The sequence below is a fragment of the Phalacrocorax aristotelis genome, chromosome 6 (assembly GCF_949628215.1).
Source record: "Phalacrocorax aristotelis chromosome 6, bGulAri2.1, whole genome shotgun sequence".
Taxonomy (NCBI): Eukaryota; Metazoa; Chordata; class Aves; order Suliformes; family Phalacrocoracidae; genus Phalacrocorax; species Phalacrocorax aristotelis.
The window spans coordinates 51,181,184-51,206,842 of NC_134281.1; the positions used below are offsets into that span (position 1 = coordinate 51,181,184).

At 39.2% G+C, this 25,659-nt stretch overlaps 1 protein-coding gene across 9 annotated transcripts in view; it reads right to left on the bottom strand.

Moving 5' to 3' along the window:
* Positions 1-25,659, bottom strand: part of ST3GAL3 (ST3 beta-galactoside alpha-2,3-sialyltransferase 3) — a 189,141-nt gene that overhangs the window by 112,598 nt on the left and 50,884 nt on the right. For all 9 annotated transcript variants that reach the window (XM_075097841.1, XM_075097843.1, XM_075097845.1 and 6 more), the window contains one exon: positions 8,614-8,706. In XM_075097841.1, the coding sequence (XP_074953942.1) occupies positions 8,614-8,706 (93 nt within the window). The remainder of the gene's footprint in view (positions 1-8,613; positions 8,707-25,659) is intronic.

The following is a 25,659-nucleotide window of genomic DNA, read 5'->3' on the forward strand; positions in this document are numbered from 1 at the left end:
CCTCAGTGCAAACTAATTATCCAGCCTATTTCTTCAGTGAGCTCCCACGAACCACGTGAAGCTGCCATGTTTTGGCTTCCTCTGCTTTCCTCAAATAGTTAATCACAAAGGAAGCAGCCGTCACCTGTGCTGACAGTCTCTAAGCACTGAGCTCAGGCCCTGTCACTTCAGCACAAGCCCATGCTATGTACAGCAGTAATTCATGAGGCACTGAGACAGCCAAACACGAATAAATTAAGTTCTGAGTAGAGGGTTAAGAATTCTCTTTTAAAATATTTTTTTCTGAATGTCTAAGTAAGAGAGCAGGAGAGTGCAGAATGGAAAGATGCTCTCGGGTGCTTAGTGTAAGAGGCACAGCTTCCCGGAAGGGGATATGGAAATGAGTGGGGAAGTATTTGGGATGAGGGGACCACATATCGAAAATATCTCAATCCCTATTGAAGCCCTTGCTAAAGCTCCACTTCCACCTGAAGCCCCCATCTCCCATTCCCATGCAAGAATGCTTTTCTTCTGAAGTATAAGGGCTGCAAAAACTATACCTGCAAGACCACAATGGCAAAAAAAATTTTGCCAAGCTCCAGTATCAAGGAGAAAGGAGTCTACCCTGGGGACTCTAGAAAAAGGCCTTCTGGAGCTCTCCTAACTATACACAACTGGCCTGTGGAAGGGAAGAAATGCACAGGAGTCTATGAACTGCAATATCAAGGGGGAACTAAACATCAGAAAAACACAGAAGAATGGCTCGAGAAAAAGCCACTGAAATTCCTATGTCTGGCATAAATCTGTGCCATGTATTCTTCACTGATATGAAAGCTTTAAAAATGTTGACCTTTAATTACAAAGGAAAAATTCAGCATGAAAATATAAATGCAGGGGAGTCTATAGGACAGCTGGTTTTCCTCAGAATGGAGAGTGGGGTGTTATATTGAAAAATAACATTTTAAAAAGTTAAGGAAGTGACAACTGCTGATCAGTAGAAAGTTTGCACCAGAAAACTCAAACCAAACTGATTTTGTTTCTGAACTGACCCAACAAAGAAGCCTGTGATCCATATATATAAGACTCTTAGCACCAGTTCACTAGAATGAGATGTTTATGGTCATCAGCCTCACCTCCATCCCCAGAAAGGTGACGGAGCAGTTCATCCTGGAGGTCATCTCCAGGCATGTAGAGGACAAGAAGGTTATCAGAAACAGTCAACATGGATTCACCAAGGGAAGATCATGCCTGACCAACCTGACAGCCTTCTATGATGGCGTGACTGGCTGGGCTGATGAAGGGAGAGCAGTGGATGTTGTCTATCTCGACTTCAGTAAGGCATTCGACACTGTCTCTCATAGCATCCTCACGGGCAAGCTAAGGAAGTGTGGGTTGGATGAGTGGACAGTGAGGTGGATAGAAAAGAGAACTGGCTCAACAACAGAACTCAGAGGGTTGTGATCAATGGAGCAGAGTCTGGAGGGAGGCCTGTCACTAGTGGTGTTCCCAAGGGGTCTGTGCTGGGTCCAGTCCTGTTCAACACATTCATCAGTGACCTGGATGATGGGATAGAGTGTAACCTCAGCAAGTTTGCTGATGATACCAAGCTGGGAGGAGTGGCTGATACGCCGGAAGGCTGTGCTGCCATCCAGCGAGACCTGGACAGGCTGGAGAGCTGGGCCCAGGGGAACCTCATAAAATTCAACACCAGCAAGTACAAGGTCCTGCACCTGGGGAGGAACAACCCCAGGCACCAGTACAGGTTGCGGCTGACTTGCTGGAAAGCAGCTCTGTTGAGAACAACCTGGGAGTGCTGGTGGACAAGTTGACCATGAGCCAGCACTGTGCCCTTGTGGCCAAGGCGGCCAAAAATATCCTGGGCTGCATTAAAAGGAGTGTGGCCAGCAGATCGAGAGAGGTTATCCTCCCCCCACTACTCTGCCCTAGTGAGACCACATCTGGAGTGCTGTGTCCAGTTTTGGGCCCCCTGGTTTAACAAGGACGCAGAACTCCTCGAGTAAGTCCATCGGAGAGCTAACAAGGTGCTCAGGGGACTGGAGCATCTCCCTTACGAGGAAAGGCTGAGAGACTTGGGTTTGTTCAGCCTGGAGAAGAGAAGACTGAAGGGGCATTTCATAAATACCTATAAATATCTAAAGGGAGGGTGTCAGGACGATGGGACTAGGCTCTTTTCAGTAGTGCCCAATGACAGGCCAAGGGGCAATGGGCACAAGCTGGAACACAGGAAGTTCCACCTGAATATGAGGAAAAACTACTTTCCTGTGAGGGTGCCAGAGCAGTGGAACAGGCTCCCCACAGAGACTGTGGAGCCTCCTTCCCTGGTAATATTCAAAACACACCTGGACACAGTCCTGTGCCCCCTGCCCTAGATGTACCTGCTGAAGCAGGGGAGTTGGACAAGATGATCTCCGGAGCTCCCTTCCAACCCCTACCGTTCTGTGATCCTGTGATATCCCTTGTGCTTAATAGTTTTACATATCTGAATCGCAAATTTTAAATTCACTATCTTGGTCACACCACCTGTAGATTTGTTGTATATTGTATTGTTGTATATTCCCCCTTATTCTGAAATATTTTCAGATTCTCCTTATCTTTCTTTAAATAAGTCTTTCCCATGTTCTCTTACCAAACACAGATTCACAAGTCTGCAGTCTGCAGACATTCCCTCTCTATTTACCGCCTCCTCTAATTTCTAGTATTAGCTGCCAGCATACAAGAGCTTGCGGTTGGAAAATTGTCAGTAGCTGAACTGTCCCAGGCTGGCATGTCAGCCGCAAACCGTGGGCAGAGGTCTCCTTTCTCATTTGATAAAGAATAGGGCATAGAAAAGAACTGTACACAGGCAGCATCATTTCCACAGTAAGGCCAGACATGCAGGAGACTGCAGTGTTACCACTGCAAACACAAGTTAGTGCCTTCTACAAAAAGGTCAAAGCATTAGCTCCAGACTTGTAGGTGACCTCAGACCTACTAAAAATAGTCTAATTCACTGAACAAAGATCTACTGATGCCATTTTACCAAAGACACTCATAATTTTCATTGTATCATTCTGAAACCAGTAACCTTACTTAAAGCACTTTGAGTCATTATCTACTGCTGGGAGATTTGCAAGTGGCAGAATCCTATTGCCCTAGAAAGTAAAAAATTAGGTAACTCCTTTAGTTACAATGAGCAGCTGATGCAGCCCAGCTAGCCAGCTCCTGCACTGAGATGAAGTGCTGAGATCATGCATCCATTCCTCTTGGTGGGGAGCCACTGTCATGATTCAGATTACAGCATGTTTTTCTGAAGCTATGCCAGTCTGCCTTTAAGGCATAATAACTAAAAAACCTAGAACCAAGCAAAACAAAAAACCAGGCATGGGCACAATGGATTAGAGTAAGCATCCATTTAGCCTCATACTCTATGCTGTGTCTATTGGCCAATATTTCAGTAAAACCCTACGAAACAGGGTACATATAAAGCTACAGTCTTCCATCAACATCCATTTAGGTTCCAGGCTCTGTAACTTAGGGATTTCCTTGCCTGTTTCTGAATCCTTATGGGCAACAGAACCTGACTGTCAATCTTCTTTTGTTTGTTTGGGTTTTTTTTACCGTTTGCCCACTGTGGAACTCATTCTCAAAATAATATAACTGGAAATAGCATAAAATAGCACTTCCCTTTATTTTAACCCTGGTGTACAATATTCCTACGTAGTACCTCTGAATCTTGTACTGAGAGAAGCAATCACTTAAACATCTTCTCTCTGCCATTCACTGTTTTACACATACTTGTGCATACCATTCACTCTGCTTGCTCTACCTCAAACTGGAAAGTCTAAGTCTATTCAATCTTTCTAAGCATGGAAATAGCTCTATGTTTTTGTTTACTCTTTAATACTACTATATATACCTAATTCTTCCAGATTTTTTTCAAAATTAGTTGAACAGAATTACACGTGTTATTGAAGATGGAGGAGCAAGGGGTATTTATACAGTGGCATAACATATTCTTGGGTTTTTTGCATTTGTCTCCTAATATGTCCATTGCTGGTCAGTAAGTTGCAGAACCATCCACAGTAATTGCAAGATCTCTTTCCAGATTTGCAAGGCATAATTAAGTCCATCATTAGGTGTATGTTGTCAGATCAATCTTTTCAACAAACACCACCTTACGTCCATCAGAACTGAATTTGGCCTGCTTTTTTGTTGCCCCATCACTTGGCACTGTGAGATCCCACTGACATTCCTCACAGTCAGCTTTTGGGTCTTGCTACCTGGAAAAATGTGTCAGTGCTTTATTATCATCCTCTGTTCCAGGTAGTTTACGAGCTCTTGGAACAGCAGAGATCCCAGAACACATTCTCCAGAGGACTCCAGCGGTAACTTCCCTGTACTGTCCAATCTTCTTATTTTCTCCCACACAGTTTCCAATCTTCACCTAGTGAATACCTAATCACTACAGGATTACACCAGTTTAATTTCCCAAAAGTCTTTGAAACGCCAAGTGCTTGGAGTTTGTGTGTGTGTTTTGTTTTGCTTTTAAAGAAATCCAGACATACTGTATTAGTTAAATCACCTTTATCAAATGCTCATCCAGTCGTTCAAACAACATAAGCGGATTTACAGGGCAGGACTTCCTACTGCAGAAGACAACCTGACTCCTTTCTATCATTGCCTTTATTCCCGTGAACGAACACTTATTCTATTCTTTTTTAATAGTTTCTACCAAGGTGCCTAACACAGAAAAACCAGGCTCACTATTAGTTTCTAGTTTCCCAAATGTTCCACAGGCCCCTCTTGAAAAGCCTGACACGTTTACTGCTTTTCATTCTTCCATTCTAAGGCCAATTTAAGCAATGATTATACGCAACCATGTGTAACTCGGCAACTTCACCACTGAGTTCTTCACAGAGTGAGAACTTTTTCTAGCAGTTCATTGTGCCAATTTGCTCCAAAACATCAACCTTCTGTCAGCTTCCCCCAGCCTGTCCCCCAGAAAGGAAAGCTCCACATGGGAACTGTTCTGCAGTGAATAGCAATGCAAATAACTTCTCTGCTATGGCTTTACCTTCCCCTTAGTTCACATGTAATATTACGATCATCTATCAGCCCATCAGGATCTCTGGCAGGCTTTCTGCTTTTGACAGTTAGACAAAGAGCTCTTCTTTTTTTTTCCTTAAATAATGCCTTTGTAAAGTTGTTCCTCAACTTCTTTTGGCCTACCTCATTATGGTTTATATTTAAGTTGCCAAAGTTAATGCTCTTCCCTATTCTCCTCATTTGGATACAACTCCTGCTTCGGAAAGATGACTTATTTCTAGGAGCCTTGTTTACTTTACTGTGTAAGCCAGTCCTTGTTCATTTTTATGTCTTTCCTTCAATCTCTTATTTCCCCTCCCTTCTCAGACTTTTACCATCAAAACTGGACACAGTATTCTAGAAGTCTTGGGTTGTGGGTTTTTTGAAGGGTTTGGGGTTTTAATTTTAAATCAGTGCTACTCACAAAGTTTCTCAACTTACGTGTGTACATATGAACCTGAAATAGCATTTCAGCTATGGTATTTTGTTGAGATTACATGAAGCTTTCTCTGTGTCTGTTTCCAAGACAGAGCTTTTCTGTCTTGAAGGTATAATCTGCATTTGTTCCTCCCAGATGTCTTATTTTATACTGATGTATTAACATATATTTTGTTGGACCGTGGCCATTTAAATCAGGCAATCCAGATTGTTCTCTAAAAGTAACCAATCCTTTATTTAGTACTCTCCAATAAGCATATCATCTGCACACTTAACTGAGGATTTTTTCCAGCTAGGATTATTGATGAAGGCATCAAGCACCGATAGAATGAGAACTGGTCGGCTGAGGACCTCGCAAGAAAAAAAGAAAAGGCTTTCCTTACCAGCAACCACATTTTGAGGTTCGTCAGGGCATTGCTCTTTAATCTGTCTAGAGCTTCCTTATGCTTGGTAAAGTCTGAACTCAGATTTTTACCATTAAAGAAGCACTTACCAAGAAGAGTTACATCCTTTGAAAAATATTTATTCTATCTCAACTATTTCCATGATATTTTGCCTATTTACATTTAAAATTGCACTAGAAAGTCAGGAACCTTTAGAATGGGAAAACATTTATTCATTTTATTCATGCTTGAAAACAGCCAAACCAACTTTATCCAAATAGTAAAAAAAAAAAACCAAAACAACACACATTTTATGGCAAAGACCAAGCCTGAAAAATGTCAGCCGCAGAGATGAGGTTTTCCTAATGATATGGGCAACTGAAAACAAAAGTTAGAATAAAAGAATTCATGCGGCTCAAATTCTTAAATCAACATGCAAGCTAGTTTGGCTGTAAAAGTAATGAATATATTAAATTATGATACCTGGCTTGGTAATATTAGCTTTGCATAGTTCTTTGAGCACGAAAAGTTTCAGAAGAGAAAGAATCTTAAGTGTAGCATGAAATTCTTTGCAGAACTACTTGTCAGCCATCCTTACACCAATCCTTGGTAAAATAATGAAATGTCCCACACTGAATCCAATTAAAAAATTAAAGGACATACTAGAGAAATAATATCAACCTTAGGACAGTTTAGGGTTCATGTTAAAGAAGCAACTGAACAGAAATCCCCAGCAAGATGCTGTTTTTAGAAATATGAATATGATTTTTTCACTGTATGAACAAGACAGGAACCACCTAGTTAGACCAGAGAAAGTTACTACCCCTCTGCATGGTATTAGTTCAATGCAGTTAGCTGCTGGGAGAAGGTGACTGAACAGCAATCTGTAAGTGGCTACTGAGGGAGAGAATAAATAACACTTTGGATTCCAGCGGACAAAAAAAAATCCTTCTTGAAGCCAAAGTCTTAAATAAATTTAAAATTAAAATAAGATTAATATTTTTGCAATAATGAATTTGTCCACAGGAATAATGCAACACATTATTACCAGATTCTCCCTCAGCTGAAATCTTTAAATCACACTAGCTAGCCTGTAATCCATGATGAATTTACCGGAAGAAAACATCACGTCCTGTGTCTTGAAACAAATCAGGATAAGGGACCATTAATGGTATTTTTCTGGCCTTAAGAACTATACTAAACAGTTCTTCAGTGTATATAATTTCTCTGCAGAATCAATAAGTACCAACAGCCATGCCTTAGAAAGGGCAGTTGGGTTTCACCTGTATAAAGAAAGGCAGGCTGTAGCTTCAGACATCTTACCACTGTTAAACTACCTTATATTTCTCTTCTATACTATTTACATTTAAACCATACACAAACACAGGTTTAAAAGCTCTCCGAAAGTTCTTAAAAGAAGATTATGTTAATGTGTGTACCTTTGGTTCTCATATTTTTTTACATTCTAAGCAGAGATCCAAAATTCACACAGAAGATAATAATTGCTTTATACTGGTGATGGAGAACATAGTCTCAACACTTAGTGTTGTTTTGAAGGCCTGACTGTAGTATCTGCTGGTTACAAGGGAATGACAGATTTTTATTTTTTAATTTTTAGAGTTTGCAGGTACCATGTTTGCCAATAAAAACAAAGACATACGATACCACCCGCTGCAGGCTTGGCCTGAAGGCCACGGTCACCCAACCCAACCTCTGTCTGTGCAAGTCATGGAAATTTCCTCCTCAAAAGAAATAAAATATACTTTTCTAAAGTACCAGTTGTGTTAAAAAGTCCACAACATCTTTTGCCAAAGAGATCAGTGCACTAGAGCATCTTTTCCACATGCATTAGAAGCTTGTACAAAGGTCAAAAAACCATTTGGTCAAGTTTTCCATTTGATGAACCAAACTGAGATCCTTGAACCTCAACAGTATAATGTTCTTGCCAATGTATCTTCTGAACTGTCTTCCTGCAATTTTACAGACTTCTTTAAATGCAGAAGCCACATGGTGCATTACAGAAAGCCATAAGCCAAATTTAAAGGCAAGTTTTGGTTGATCTGTTATAACAACATTCCTCATTTCTGAGAGCTATCAAACAGTACTGCAACTTTCCACCCTTTCAGAGGGAAACAAATTCTGAAGAAACTAGTAACACTTCAGCTAACAGCAACTTCTCAAGAGATTAAGATGCACAACTTGTTAACAACATGTCTTAGACTCTTTGGAAAACACTACTGCAAAGCCTCCAGACACTGAAGGGATACTTTACCATGTTCTCCCAAGGAAAAAAAGAAAACCACACCAAACAAAACCAACCCCACCCCAAAAAAAGACCACACTTTACTACTCCAGATCTATCTGGAACTTAATCTATCACTAATCTGTCACTTTATGACTGAAGCTTCCTAAGGATTGCATCATCTGGTGCCAGTGAGCTTGACCACACATCTGTATCATGCACTGACAACATAATTTGTTTTATTATTCAACACACATAACTCTACTCTGAGTAGGCTCCTAGTCAGACTGAAATCAATCAAGCCATTGCCACTGACCACTCAAATAGCCCAGAATTTCAACACCAGTCTCGCCCCAAACCAATCAAGTGACAGAATGATGACACTTTAAGACAATCTCTGCAGAACACCCACCTTGAAGGATGAGAACTCATGGGGGGGGCAGACATAATAAACAAAACAAAAAAAAAAGTAAAGTGATTACTTACTTTGGGAAGATGACAGTCATGAGCGCTGATGCATAACCAGGCTTGCACACTCCCTCAGAGAAATTTGCATACTTTGATGCTAATTCTGGAGGCCTGTGAAAACATAAGTAGAGAGTCAGGACTCTCCTGGCTATGGACTGGCTTTTGCATTCATCCAAGTTATTTTTCCCTTATAGCTTTTCTGGAAAACAGCTGGGAGGAGTAACAGCAAAACAGTCAGGTATTTATTTGTTGCAATATAGCATCACAGGAGAACAACAAACAAAGGATAAGGTTAGGTATCTGAAACACCACTAGTTTTGCTGAAAGACTTTCATGCCTAGGAAGGTAAAGCTCATGAAAGAAAAATATCAAGATATCATTTTAGACTTCAACCTTTCAAAAGGAAGAAAACATGAACAGCACTTTACTTTGGCTATTTTTCTGAAGTATGGTCAAAGTTAAAATTGTAGAAAAGTATTATTTAGAAAATTATTCAGAAGATACCTTTCAAACATTTGAAACAAACTGGTGAGCAGTTCTGACAGGCTACCATCAAGAGATGCAGGCTTTTAGTATTTGAAACAGATGATAGAGCTGCTGGTCTGTTGAGACGTGTCTTAATTCAGCTCTCCTAGTGAATTCTGGGCCAAATTCTGAAACTTAGTTTTTGTATAGAAACAAGAGTAGCAACTCAAGAAAAAATATTTAAGTCCAGTACATGCTTTTACCATAGACCTACTGAACGACTTGGAAAAAACATTTAATTTTATTTGCGTTCCTATTTACCACCTGCAAAATTTTTTACATTCATCCATTTCACAAAAACATTACAAGGTTTAACTCACTTGTGCTTTTAAAGTAACATTAGAAACCTTAGTGTCAATCACATTATGAGAATTAATATTCCTTCAAGAAACAAATGCATTTACAGTTACATGCTCAACATTCAGTGGAAATTGCAAGTGTTATCTACCACAAAGAGTCTATCAATAATATTGGATTTGCTACACCATTTTGTTAGCAATAGGCAAGCCATGAAAGGGTTTTTTTCCTACAGGTCAACAGTAGGAGTCAAATGAAGATGACAGTACAGATCTGCAGAGCAGCTCCACAAAAATAATTTTGAAGAATCCATTATCATCACAACCGTGCTTTCTTTTCCAAGCACCACCCGCACATACATCACCAATATCACTTAACTAGCAAACTACTCGTGACATTTTAGTAACAAGCATGGATTCAGAGTTTCAAGTGAGTGAACCCCTGAGCTGAAGACAAAGTCCTGGAGGGATTGTGAACAGTGGTGCAAACAGAACCCCAGCTCGCCAAATTACGTTTCTGAATGACAGTAACTCCGTACTGAACTGGTACTAACTATCATTCTTGTACTGGTCCTGGGGTCACTTCCCAAGAGATCACTAGCCAGTTCCAAATGGGTGATCAGTATATGGACAGTTAATTTTACATTATCCACATACAGTATAAAACCTCCTAAATCTGTAACTCAAAGAATAGAATCTATTTCTGCTGAATAAAAATCTAAACCTTCAACATCTGGAAGAGGAAATAAACTGGAGAAAATAAAAAGTCACTGGAAGTATTTACTTTAAGACATTTGCAGATGAAAAGCACCGGAAAAAGCTTAAGAACATGGACCTGATTCTAATTCTGCCACAGATTTCCTGCATAGTTTTGGTCAAAACATGTAATATTTTACCATCACAATTCCTCGTCTATTGGATGGCAGAACAATACATTTGACTATTTACACTGTCAATTATTTACAAAGTTTAGATTTCTCTAAATATATAGACATGGAGAGAGATTCAGGAGTAACATTGTCTAGCACAACCCAAATCCACAAGTTCAGTTTCTATAGGTGATATTATAATACATATTTCTAAATGAAAGAGATGAGAAAGCTTCTAAGACGTGAGCATCTAGAAGTTTGAATGCCAAAGACTTGCACTGAATGATTTGTGTTCTGACTCCAGTCAGGATCTCTTTAGAAATAAGCATCGGAAGGAAAGGCTTGTTGCTGACAAAACAGAAGGTTTTAATGGTGCTAAAATATATCCCCTTCTGACACAGTCAAAAGCGACAGCAGAGTGTACAGAACACAGCTTGTTGCAGCATTTCACTTATGAAGTAGTGTGGGAAATCTTAATCTTTATCAAGCAAACTCAAGCATTACCGGATTTTTACTGTTTAAGCAACATTCAGAAACCCCTAATACCAAAATCTTCAAAAACAAGTAGAAAGCAACTGGAATTTATCTGCAGCCACCACGGTGGTGAGTCATTGCTGGCAAACTTGTAAAACTATTTCAACAGCAGGCCTTTCTCAAATGACCTCAGTGGTCACACAAAATATCTTGTGCTACAAACACAGGCATTTTTCTCTTTTCTGATTTAATGGCGCTTTCATTATCAAATTAAAATGTCACTCAGATGCCCATCATGGTGTTTCTGCGAAAGAATAGTAGGCTGAAACCCTCACGCATTTGACATCGCACAGAATGCCAGTCAGAGCCGCTTACTGATGGTGGAGCTGTCAATTACAAAACCCACAAAGATACTCAGAGCTGCTAAAGGCTGAGAGGCTGAGCTGTTAACATTTCTTGGATGTGATAAAGTTCATGATCCAGAGTGCCAGAGGCAGAACAATTCTCATAAGCCAATTGTAGCTGCCATCTTTTATCATTCAATATTTGCTCATCTCCTTTCTGCTAGCCACATGCAGGCTACAGAAAACTAGAAATACGCAGTCTACATTCTAAATTCATCTATGGACACATTTTATTTGTTCTATTTCTTTAGGTTACACATTACACACTGTCATTGCCAGCATGCTCATAATGATAAGCCTACATTAGGTGTAACTCAAGCAAAACATTTAGAGTAAGGCTGGGTACAACCTTCCTGTCTACCATTCCAAGTTCCATCATTTTAGATATATAATTTTGCTTTGTGGGGTTTTTCTCTAGAAAATTCACAGATCTCACAGAGATTGCTCTTCCATAAATTGGACTGCAAAACATCCTGCATGAAGCATCCCATAGAGAACTATACATTTTTCAAACAAATCCAGCATTGTAAAATCATACTGCTGTTAGTAGGTAACACAGTTCCGTAACACAAATGTGTACAGAACTGAAGTGTATGAATAAGCATCTTCTCCATATTTGATGACAGTGTGCTTATTACACTGCTGCATATATTGCTACTTCTTTAATTATGTTTCTTATTTCTAAAGGGAAGCAGCACTATTACGGAAAGCATACCCTGCAAAGGCTTCTTGATTACCAAAACATGGTGTACTGCATTCAAAAGCTTACGTTTGATTCCCTTTTAATAATTCTGAATGCTGCTTACAACAAATGGGTCAAGAACTATGCACCAAACCAAACAATATTACTTTCCTGGTGCTTAACTAGAAATAGCTTCATCTCACAAGCTCCATTACTGCGCCTGGAACACAAGGCTATCCCGATCACATGGAAAGCTGTCGCAGGAAGCCAGGCAGGGCTACCATGACTGTTATGGCACAAAGGTGCACGTCCTCTACATTTTCCAGGTCCAAGCACATTATTCCAAGCTCCTGATTCTCATGCTCTTAGTTCAAGTGAAAGCATCGGTTGGGTTGAGGTAGTTAAAGAACTACAGGAGACAGCAGAAAGGATATAATTAGATTACGCTGTGGACCCTTACATTTTGCTCAGATTTTTTGCAGGAAAACCCCAGTAAGATAATAACTTTATCCAGACTAAATAAGGGAAACAATTCATAGTCAGTAACTATAAACATCTGCAGTTTTTAAACAAGTGCCTGCATGAGGGTGAAGCTAAAGGGAAGTAATTGGCTTATTCCACTAAAGAAAATGCACTCTTGCTTTTTTTTCCTGACTTTTCTCCTATAAGACTAGCACATACCCTGAATTCTTAAGATTTTCTGTGCTTCACTACCCTGTTACGTGGACATCAGTCTTAACAAAATTTCAGAATTTGTACAAGTTAAAAATCCAGCCGCTTTCAGAGGACCTGGAAAAAGTGACAAGATTTTTTTTTTCTTTCTGCTTGCATTTGGCAGGTGTGTGTCTTCTTTTAATATCAAATATGAAAACACCACCCTAGTTAATTCCTTCATTATGTCTTGATCAGGGACAGCATGTCATCCTCATAGGACTGGAATCTAAACCCATTTTAAAAAGACATTACTAATAAAACTCAGTGTTTGGACTACTGAAAAAAAAATGTCCACAACAAAGCTCACATAATTCAATATTACAAAATCTACTCTAAGAGACAGATTTTGCCTCTTTGCCTTCCACATGGAATTACACTGTGGATTGTGAAAACTGAAAAATTTCATCTGGTTAAGATGATCTTATGTGAGCTCTTTGGCCTTGGGGTTTCTTTCTCTTTGGTCCAAAATAACCTAAGTCATACCTATACAGCAGCTCTACAAAGTGTATGTCATGATACCTGAAGAATAAATAGGAGACATGATGAGAACATGAAATCAAAGGCATGTAAGACAGTGGTTATTATGAAATAAAATTGAAATAATATGAGCAAGTAATTTGGCAGATAAAAAAGGGGGAGATCACTAAATGAAAGCAGTTAATGCTGAGACCCCATATCTATACCACATGAGATTCCCCATCCCTGGAAAAATACAAAGTCAGGTTGGACGGGGCTCTGAGCAACCTGATCTAGCTGAAGATGTCCCTGCTCATTGCAGGAGGGTTGGACGAGATGACCTTTAAAGGTCCCTTCTAACCCAAACTAATCTATGATTCAGGACATTTTATTTTAGACAGGACTCCAGTCAGATTCCCTGGGTCAGATGGATACATCACATACATACAGGGCTCAATGTTGGCTGGAAGGCAATGTTTCAGTTTGGATTCTTATGTCCCCAATTAAATATTGTTGCATTTTATAGACTCCTGGAATAAAGCTTTCAGTTTCGTTTCCCCCAAATAAGCCCAGGGCTGCATTTCAAAGCCAGTTTGTGAACTCAGTCAGGATGCAGTAAGAAACAACTATGGGATTTGCTTTAAAATTGCAGGACTGCTCCAAACAAGACTAATGAAGACAACCAAAGTGGCTAGGGTGTAAGTTTGTTTATATTTTAATTCATATTAAAGGGTCACAGAACTTGAATGGTACTGGTATTATACATCAGTTGTAGCCTAGTAAATAGACACGCTTCCAGTCCTTAATATGTTTTTTTCATAATATCTCATATGCTTCTAAAGCAACAAATCCCATCTGAGGGGGGAAAACCCTGAAAGAAAACCATAAAGCAGCCCTCCCTTCCCAACTGTCAGGGGCTTCTACTAAAGAGACAGATGAGAAAGTGAGTGACCCATCAACTTTCCCCTTCATTACAGACTGTCAGCCTCACAACAAATACTACCAGTTCACTTAAAGGCATGGGAGGACACCTTCAGCAAGTCTGGTGATGCAGCTGCTCTCCTCTCCTTCAGTTCCTGCTATTCAGTCAGAGGAAGAGAAGTCATTAATAACAGCAGCCTTCCCCTATGTAGCAGTCAATCCCCAAACACCAGTAGCAGCCAGGGCCTGAAAAAAAAAAATGTATTTGCACATCTGACTTTATAAGTGAAGTCATGATCATCACGTCATTGTAACAGTCAGAATCTCCATGAGTGCAAGACACTATGGAAACAAGATGAGCTAATGAACCCTCCTCTTGGTACATGGCTGGAGCTCCACGTTCAACAGGAGTGCAGCATGGTTTAGGAGCACTGAGACAAAAGGTTAAGGAACTCTGATTACAGCTGTTAGAAGTTTCCAAACTTTGGTTTAAAGAATTACACAGCCTGATCGTGTGATATTTGCTATTTTTCCAGTTCCAGCTGAGGGAAAACTAAACAAACAAAAGAAAGGAATTAGAAAATAGAAGAGGAAAAACAGAATGCTTACACTGAAAGAGACAGGAAATGCATCTATCACACTATAGCCAGCTAAATAGATGTAAATATTTTCAAATGTTACTTCACTATGTAAGCAAATTCCTCAAGGAGGTTGTATGACCAAATACAAGAAGAGATGGCCCAAATCCCTCTCTCTAAAAAGATATGATGCACGCTAAAAAAAAATGTCCTGTCTGCTTCTCCACCAAAAATTGTGATCTCTCATGAAATTAATTTCTTAACAGCGAAGATAATCAACACATACTTTTATTTATTTATTTGGACTACTCAAGAACACCAGCTGAAGAAGATTAGGTTACATTAAACTGGTCCAGGAAAACAAAGTTTTAAAGACATTCTACCAAAACCCATGACCCACCTCCACAGCCCTGAATGAAGACATGACATGAAATCAATGCTACCCTTGGGAAATGCACGCTAGGCGGGGGGGAGGGGAGGGGGCACTGACAGCTGAAGACCACTGACATTGGCAATACCAGTCACCCTTTGTGAAACATTATCTTTGCACAAAACACACTGAAAAGGTTCCATCTACATAAAGAGGCACGAGAATCCTACTTCCTTACGAAATTCCATTCCTGGTCTTTGACATACTATGAATTAGATTACTAGGCAGAAGAAAGAATTTCAGATTAGTCTCAGCAGTGCTAAATACATAAACATCTTTGGAAACACAGCTATAAGTGATTTCTCCATCAGAAAGGACTATATCATTGTATCATTGCTTATAGTTCACAGAATCCAACGAGCCTGCCCGGACCTTCTCAATTAATAACCTTTTATTAACTCCTAAAAAAGTGTTGGGATTCTCGTGGAAAAAAGAATCACAAGTTTTCAAGCTAGAAAATTTTTGTTTGTTTGTTTTAAATAAGTAAATAAAGAAACTGAGTTTATAAAACCAGATTCAAAAGGATGCAGATAAAAATCCAAGTAAAGTCCATGGCACATTTTGTATGTGACCTCATGCTGCATATTCCTCCAAGAATTGAGTAATGTCCCTGATCTCCTTTGGTTTTTGTAAACGTTCCCCTTTTTTTAAAATTTCTGCTTCTGTTACATCTTACCTTTAAGACTGGCTGCACAGAGAAAAAGCAGGATTGTGTTCAAATAGACACAGATAAAGAGTAAAGAAAACAGTCCATTTGAGGGTTTGTTTGCATTTTTAGAGAAACATGGAAAGGAGAAAACAACTGGCTGAAATACCAATTGTTAGACTAAACAAAAAGCATGAAATACAGCAATTTTATTTTCACAGAAGGCAGCTGTTTACCAAAGAAAAAATAAATTAAAAATATGAATATAACTGTTCCCTGAGTTTGATTATTTATTAATCTTTGTCCAAAAGACACTTGTAACAATGAAGTAACTTGCTGACAGTCAACATAATTTCTGAATATATATTATTGGACTTTTTTCTACTCCAGTTTCCATAGATCCAAAGTTACTGGTTTTTGTCCTTGGAAATAAGTATCAACGTTCTGCTTTTCCAGATAAGAGACAAGCATGACCTAATGGAGGATAGTCACTTTTTTGCAGATAGGATGTGTTAGGACTCATTTAGCAGTCAAAAACTCTCAGCAGTCAATGGGGATTCCTACCTGAACTGCTTTCTGAAAGAACTCTCTAAAGAATGTCTAAATACACTGTTTCCCCAAAGTCAGAAATGATAGCATTCCCTAATATTAGAACATGTAATTCTCAAAACCTGCGAATATTACATGCTGTGATTCTCTATTTAAACGTCTCTCAAAACTCACTGTTAGCACAATGGCTATAAAAATTAAAAGTCTGATGGAAAATAAAATGCTCACCTATCACATGCATTTTTGGCCAAATGAAGGAATGCAAGAAAATAAATTGAAATGTCAATTTTGTTGCTGTAACCCTTAAGTCTTCATCACCAACCCTCATCTGTTACATCTACAAATGGGCAGTGCTTTCCTTGGATCAGAAACAGTGTTTTTCTATTTGTAGTGTAATGAATCCAGCACTGTAGGTCCAGGAGAGACAAACAAGTGCTAGAGAGATGCGAATAAGTAATTCAACCCAATTAGAATCCAGGAATCCCCTGCTCAGACTAGTAGGAACCAGCACATCTGAAAAAAGGATACTCCCTCAAAGCCTACAGCTGTGGGGAAAAAGATCAACTAAGAATTCCTGAAGCACCATAGCCAAAATGACAGTTTTATTTCTGTGGGTACTACAGTTTAGTAGATTTGAATGTCAAAATCCAGTGCTAAGCAGTTTTAAATGCCAAATGAGAAAAATCAGTTACACTAAGGTTTTAATCACCTAATCTTCCTTCTGAAAAAACGTAGTTCTTTTCATTTCAGAACACAGCCAAGCTATGGACTGCTTCATTTCAGAGAACCTCGGTGTTTAGCTAGGTGTGAGAGCACACTGGCACAGCAGAATGCCATGGAAAAGCTCAACAGCGATTTATTATTCACTATTTCCCCTGTCATCGGAACATCAACCAAAATTACCCTAAAGACAGTAAAACATGGACAGAAGGAAGCAATTCTTTCATATAATATGCAGTTAATCAGTAGATTTCTTTATGTTAGTATGTTATAGAAGCCAGATGTATAGATGGGATCAAAAGCTATTAAGAGGTATAACAGCATCCCCAGCTCAGGAACACCAAAGCTTCCTCTCCTCAGAAGCTGAAGAGTGACACTAGAACAAGGATTGCTTCACACCAGTGTTATTTTTTCTCCTTCCCTAAACAATTCTGGGGAGCACTTTAAGACAATACATTGGGGCAGGTGAATCTTTGGTCTGGCCATTTTTATTTTCCCACAGAAGTTGTTCGGCCCTTTCTGGTGCAGCAGCAGATCTATTGAGCAGGCAACTGGCAGAGGCCAAACCTTAGGGGAATAAATCTCACCTGGAAAATCTCTCTCAGCTACCTGATAGTACATCTTTAAAAAGAACAGTTCACAACACCCTCCCTCCTTTTCAGTTTCTTTGGTAACTTTGCAGGGGTGTAAGGGTGATAAAGGTTGCCCTTTAAACTTTACTTTGGAAGATCGGGACAGCCTGGGAAGGAATAACGACTCCTCTTAAGCAAAGAAAACGAAGACTCTGGATACGGCAAGGGTTGGTTTTTTTTTTTCCCCCCGGGCTGGACTGAGACTAAGAGGGAAAAACACTGGTCAGTGAATAAATTGCTTTACATGATATGTAGAGGTGACCTCACAACTGGGGAATGTGGTTTAACAGTAGTTGTACAATATAGTCATGAGGCTCTGAATTTTTTCTCACTCTTCTTTCTGAAGTAGTAGTCAAAAAAAGCAGTCTTCACCGACTTCTATTAGAGACAGATGTCATGAATTCAAACAGACATCAATTAAATAAGTATCACACTGAAGTATTAAGAGGATAAAGGCTATATATTGGGAGAAAAATGTTTCCTCCAGAAACCTTGCTGTAAATACAGAGCATAACCCTGACCAGGAAGAACCCTTGCAGATACTGTGCCCTCACAAAACTAACAAAAATCCAAACTGCTTTAGGGTAAAAAGTTAAGAATAGCCAGAACTCTTAACAGTAAGGACAGCTGCAGAGCCACCCAGCTCAAAAAACCCTCTTGTTTACTCCATACATTGTTCTAGTGAATGCTCTTCTGCTAAGATAACTTTTTTTTTCCACTTCAAAGTGCACCTGCTTGTCTGAAAAGGCCATCTAACAAACATGCAAACTGCCATATGTAACCACACTGAGACAGAGAACAGAATAAAGTTTGAGACAAAGAACAGTGAACTGTGATTAACTGTGAACAATTAATCAGACTTTCCATCTTATATCACCCCTAACTTTACTGAACATCAGTCCGACATCAGAAGGAGGCTATTCGTGGCTCTCCCAAAGAGAGAGGAAAGTGGTTTTTTGAAGATGTTTGGTGTACGGGCTAAAGGGGAGTTCCAAGGCTGAGCACTGACAGAATTTTCCCTTTTCAACAGGACAGATGCTATCTTCTCCTCCTTGTTAATTCATCAGAATAGCAACACTTCACAAAATCACCTGAGCCTCTGTTCCATGATGATAAAATACAGCTTTGAATCCTGTACAGATCAGAGTCCCTGACTCAAAGAGTCAAATGACACAACCACCTTCGGGGATTTCTGCCTTCAATGATGTAAAAAAAGGGTCATTAAGAGACCACGAAAAGGAGCAGGAGGAATGCACTCAACACTTCACAGCTATATAGGACACTGCTCACATTTTTCAGGTCTTCAAGACTCCTTTTTAAATGAGAGGCAGGGAAGTTATTTCTAAGTAGGAATTGAAAGGTCTGAAATCAAACAGAAGTACCCAAACACATTCAATATGCAAAAACATTGTTTGTTGGCTTTTCAGTTTATCCTTCTTTAACAAGCTGGAACAGATTGCATGGCAGACAAGGAGAAACAGCACATACATGTTCTGTCAGTCTTCTGTCCCTCCCTTTGCGGTCCTGATTTTCATTGCTGAAAGCAACTAGGGCTGCAGCTAGTGCCAGGAGTAGCATTTCCGCCTGTTTTCATTTCTGCTGTGAGCTGAGAAAGAATCACATGGGCTTCTGTGTAGTGTAAGAGTACAAAGTATTTAATAAAAATTAATTTAGTAGTTTGGTTTTCTCAAAAGCAACTAGAGAAAACCTCATCCAGGTCTCACAACTAAACTCAAGCATCCATAACCTCAAAAACATCTTACAGCAACAACTGCTACATGACTCCCTCCCCAGTATGGCACAGACACAGCTGTAAAATAATCTTCCTGCCACAAAGTAGCCTTCATCATGTTTTGTTCATTGCAATGGGCACCACACAGCACCAGCTCTCCCACCAGCCCTTGTCAGGCCTGGGGTCTTTAGAGTACTTCCCCAGTGCAGATTTGTCAAGGATGCTAGCAACAACATCATGCGTCCTCAAGGAAAAAGCATAATCTAAAATTATCAAGCTAATCAAAACTTACCTTGTGTCCTTCAGTCCTAGAACAACTTGAAACAGTAAAATAAAGGGATTTTTACTACACAAGACTTACTCTCAGGTTTCCAGTCGCAAGACTGGAAACAGAACAAGTAAAATAAAATACACCTCTGGATTATATTTAACAGGGTTCCTTCAGATTCTCTACCTAGAGTTCCTCTATAGCCTATCATTGCTGTAGAAAGCTAAGGATCATGGTTGTACAGCATGTCACTACCTGGTAGGTCACCATCTTCTCTTCTGCTAGGCGATTTCTTCTAAAGCACAGCAATACGGCTTCCTGCTGTCTTTTAGCATAAACGAAATAGTGTTTTCTTACCTAATAGATTATAATCACGGCTGTTAAAATTTGTGTGTCTTTGTTTTACTGTCCTTCCCCAGCATACAAGAAGTCTGGATGTGTTTGTTCCACCAAACTCTTTCCTGCCTTGATACATATTCTTAAAATTTATGTATGCCATTCTTAGTGCATACATATAGACAGCAAATCTTTGATGTCTCTGGTCACATTACAGCAGTGCAGAAGACAAATTTAGAGGCAGGCTGAGTAAAGCAAGCTGTCTCTTCCCATACACCCCATTTACAAAACCTCCTCACAGCCAGCTACAGAAAAATATAAATTAGGAGCTGACAGCTAAGCTGTGTCTAGATACTCTGAGGAACACTCTTGCTATGGTAAGTGGCATGCTTCAGAGGCTGGCTTGATACACAGTACAACATTCCCTTGCTGGAATACTTTTAATTGCTATTCAACCATCAGATTATGATTCCCTAAAACATTTTTAAGGGGGAAACAAAAGGGAAGGAGATCTCTCTTTGGAGATGGAACAGACCTGGTCTGCAAGTGGGATCTATGTCAAGCCGTGCAGGTGCAGAAGAGTTGATGCTTGGTGATCACATACATGCCTTTAGGATTTCCAACATAGGGAACTCTTGCATTAGTTTCATGATAAGCTCACAACTGATTTGATTCGGGACAGACATCAACAAATCGCCTCTTTCCACAATGGGTGCTGGTACTTTGTTCATTATGACCAATACCAAGAAAACAATAATGAACACCAGTGTTTTAACATAAATCCATATCAAAACCCATGATCCCACAGAACGTCCAATCCTTGCAGTGAACTGTATAGCCAATTAAAATTAGAATGAGACTAATCCTTTGGTGGTCTTAACGCCGTATTTCTAACCTCTTTAAATGAAGTTTTTGGAATGATCAATGCTTAGATAGCCCAATCCATTCAATTTTCTTAAGCTACTCAGAGAGCAAGGTCTTTGTAGGAGGATATTCAGTAACTAGAAACTTAAGCCTACCAGTGCAGAAGCTGACCAAAACTAATTTATCTGAGTTTTAGAATTATTTTCTGATGAAAGAACATGAAGTGTGGTTTTTCATATGCTCATCTCCCAAAAGGATAAAGCAAGAGGAGGGCCCCATGTCATTTATGAACTTACAGATAATCCCCGAATTGGGCTTTGCTACTACAGTAAATTTAGCCTTCTGTGAATGCAACAACCGTAACAATTTTTGCTCAAACAACAGTTAATAGAAATTTGTAAAGTTAAGTAGTTGTAACCATATCCACCCCAGGAAAACAAACATACATACCTATATTTAATTAGGTTAATGCTACTGTTGGTGAAGAACTACAAGCAAAGTAAGTGTTCCACCTTGCAGATATGGAGGGGGAAAAAAAGAACTGAGCCTTTTCTTTATAGACTTCCCAGTTTTTATACAACTAGTCTGGCTTGTGAAAAGAACACAAAATGTGCAAATCCAGTCCTAAGAGGAACATATCAAGAAAAAACTCAAACTCATGCATACTAGGGACCTCCATGGACATTCACTTGAAAAACAAGCCCATCTGACAACAAGTGTTTCCCATTTAACGTGCACACTAATTGGAACTATAAGTTTTAACTTTTTTTTTTTAGTGTGGAAACTCATATTGGCCATTATGTTCTTGTGCTCAGAATCAAAAACGGGTTGGAAAGCTTGAGTCATTCCTTTTTACTTTTAAAATATTTGTACATCAACTTTCTGCCAAGAATATGGAGAACCCCTAGTGTCTGAAGATTTATTAATAATCTCTAGCAGTTCAAAAAGCTGCTACTTTAGAAATTCTTGCAAGAATGTTGTCCAAACATACCAATTCTAAAGCATATAAACTTAGGTATCTGCTGCTTGAATTTTTGTTGTTGATATCAAGCACTTTTTTTCCACATCCAAACAGAGCAAAATGCCATGTATTTACTGCACAATCCTACCTGTTCTATAAATACAATATCACTGTTTTTCTTTATACTCTCAGTAGAACTATTTTTCCATTAACATTTCTTTCTTATGAAACTGAACTTGTTGGGGCAAACAGTATAAAGCTGCTCTAAACAATGCCCAGCCATTCATATTTTTTTGCTTTACATTCTTTTCCCACATGGTTTGGTTCATAATTACTTCCAGCTTCAGGAAGCTGGCCCTTTTAAAAGAACCAAACAATTTTTTTACTTTGTTTGCACTTAACAAATCAGGTAATGAATCAGCTCTACCTAAGTAGCCAGCAGTTCTCATTACTTCAGTCTTTCTCTTCTTCATTCACTGAGGTTATGTCTAACCCAGGAATCCCAGTTAGATAACGGAGACTCACGTGAGAAATCCTTATAAGAATTCCAATGGATCAAAAGTGGGGGAGAAAAAAAAACCTGAAATGAGCTAAGAGGAGCAAACCAAAAAACTGAGGATGGCAGTTACATCCCACCCAAACATGGGAGGTTTGATGGATGAACAACAAACGGCCCAGTAATTGAATCGCTGTGAATAGCTAGGGTTCATTTTCTTAAATATTGGAAATGCTCAAACCATTAGTACAAATTGAAAGAGATTAGGTAGAAGGACATGAATTAAAAGTCAAAGACAAATCTGAAGTGAAAGAAAGAAAAATGACCAACTGCCAGGAAAATACCAATGTCAAAGTATGCTAAGCCTTGAAATAATCTTTCAGAAAAAGCATCAGGACGCTCTCGCTTGTGATAGTCAGAATCCCCCCGTTTAGCCCACAAGACACACTCTTACTCTTGCCTAGGCATGACAGGAGATCACTGGGACTTGTCACTTTTCTTTTTTTGCCCCTCAGGATCGCAGGAACACAAAAAGACAAATGGGAAGGGAAACAGGGCACAAAGAAATCCCACAGCAGCAGGCACGGGGAGAGTCCAGCATTCCAACACGTTTATTGCTTATTTTTACAGTGCTTAATGGCTAAGTACCACACATAGACCCAAACGGTTTCAAAGCAACCTCCTACCCTAGAAACAAAATGAGGGGAAGGGGCTCTGCTTCAGTTCTTCATTATTAAATCTCTGAAGTAAAGAAATTTCAACAAACAGAAGTAACCCAATCTGTGTGTTTCCCTAGCCCAAACTCCCTCCATTTTTACAGTCTTTTCAAAGTCTAGATCAGGTTTCGTTTGAGTTTGCAGGGTGAAGGTTGTTATTTCTGGCTTCCTCCTCAACCCCCCCAAAAAATTCAATTTCTTTGTCTTTTTAAAGCAATGTTTGACATTAGCATGAGTATTCAAAAAAATCTTTATTGCACCTCCCAAATCTATAATAGTGGAAAAACACATAAATACACAGTATCACAAAACGTCTACCAAAGCAGAGCGCCCACTGGAAAAAATATTCTTCCTTTTAATTAAGTGCCACCTAAAAATTCCCTAAGTACAAAATATAAAATATACCCCATATATCACATAAACACAGTATATTAACTATGTATTATGTTACTGAGATCAATCATACTGATCTAGTAGTAATTTTTCCAACTGAGATAGCATTTTTTTTTTGCCTGTTTCTACGTTTAAAAAAATTTACTTTCTCTCTCAAGCTAATACATTACAATACCCACTATCTTTCTTTTTTAAGTGAAGAATGATCCCAGTAAGTTCAAGCACATCTTCTAACATTTGCAAAACTTTGAGGGAGTGGTTCTTTCCCAAATTCAAACCCTGGAATGCTTCCTCCTTCATTCATCAGCCAAGATTTTAACATCCAAGGTTTTGACCTGACTGTGGCACCAGGTGAAGAGATCCACCATCACCCATGGGAGGCTTTTTTCTGGCTGTTGTTTAGAAGCATCAAATCACCAATCTAACTGCTTAAGTACCTTTGAAAATAGCTTTTGAAGGATGAGTTTGAAATGAGGACAGAAGCAGCAGTCCCTAGCTTCCACCTCACCAAGCAAATGGCACGCTGGCCATGGAATGACCCCTGGTATAGAAGCGTGAGGACTACCAATGCAAGGGAAGAGCTCCCAAATCACACAGATTATTACAAAAAAGGGGCTCTTCACATGTGTAAGACAAATGGATCTACACTTGTAATAGCCAAGGCGTACTCAAAAGTAGCTGTTAAGGTGACTAAACCAAGCATTCACAGACTAGTAAGTGACGGAATCAAGAATGACCATGCAGCCTTCAGCTGGGCCCACTAAATAAGCATTAAGATATCATCTATAATTAACTACATGATCATATCTGATCCTCCTGCAGAAATCTCATTTAATTCAATGCAGAGATTCTGCTCAGAGAATGATTCAGAATTTGTAGTGAATGAGACTCTTGTTTCTAGGACCTGGCCAGCCTCAAAGAACTACTACAATATAAATATTTAATAATAATAAAAGCATGCAAGCCTTTGCCAAGCACAGATGTTAGAAAGCAACTGCAAATCTTGGCATTTGGTGGCACCTAGTAATCCACTGGCTGAGTCACTAATGTGATTGATGGCCTTAAATTGTTCAGGAACTCTTGGCCCCTCCAAGATTAAGACCGTGAATTGTGCTGTATTTTTTGTATAAGTACTTTTCTCTACACAACCAGTAAATATTGGATTTTATTCTTAACGGTTTTTAAATCGTTTGTGGTGCTGCTGCTTGGGAATCCTCTTTACCTGGGAGAAAATTATGTGACTGGCCTGTCTCCCTACTTTGACCATATTTTGTTTTGACATTCTAATTTTGGTAATGATGTTATGGTTGGTACAAGTATCTGGTCCTGAGGAGACTTAGGTCTTGGTTTGACTAAGAAAACAACTAATTCATAAACTTTCAGCTTTCCATTCATCCTGTATTTTTTTAAGCAACCCCTACCTGGATATCATCCTGCTTTTTGAAAGCTTAGAAGATTTTCTAAAGAAGAGTTAGCCTAAGCACAGACAGCAGAAAGGAAGTACCTTCCTTCTTGATGGTCTCTTTTCTGACAAGCTCAGAGCAATAACACATCTGGTCAAAACCTGTCATTTCCATGAAGCATTTGTACAGTGTCTTTAAAACTGGCCATCCCGTTCCAGGTGAGACCCCTGGCCGTACCAACATCCCTAATGCTATAGCAAGGCATGCATCAGACAGAGTTCCTAGAGAAAACACTTCTCAAGTATTTCTGACAGATTTCCTTTCAAAATGAACAAATCTGGTTTCATCACCATTTCCATGAACTCAAAGAGAACCAGTGAGCAGAATCATTACATTGCTGTAACCACAACAGAATGTATTATACCTGAATAACATGCCCTGGACATCTACAGGGTAGAGGACACTAAAGTGGTAATAGCTGAAAAAATTAAAGATGCAAACAGACACATAACTATTTATTCATGTCACACTTTCCTCTGTATAATGTTATTTAAAATGCACGTCAGAAAGTACTTAAGTTTTAATGCAGATCTTTGTAGAAAATGTTAGTCCTCCAGGTCATTAGGTTAAACGGCATCAGCTAACACAGCCAGGAACAGATTTTGAACAAATGAAAGATTAAGAAAAAGGAAACTAATCATTGCACTAGGCTTTCACATGCTGTCAATTAAGTGAACCCTATAAAGTTATGATCTATGGCAAAATTCCACCAGAACGATTATATCACAACAGACATAATTTAATTACTTCTGCTAATGAACATATCCCTTTCAACTCTAAGCAATTTTTTTTTACCAGAAAGTGCTTCTACGATGGTACCATCTTGACCAAGTCGCAGAAAGCACTGAATTCAGTGGGCACTTAGAAAACTTATTTGCTACTCTGACCACACACGGTGAGCTTGTAGAACAGCAGCAAATCCTCTAGGATGTCACCCAT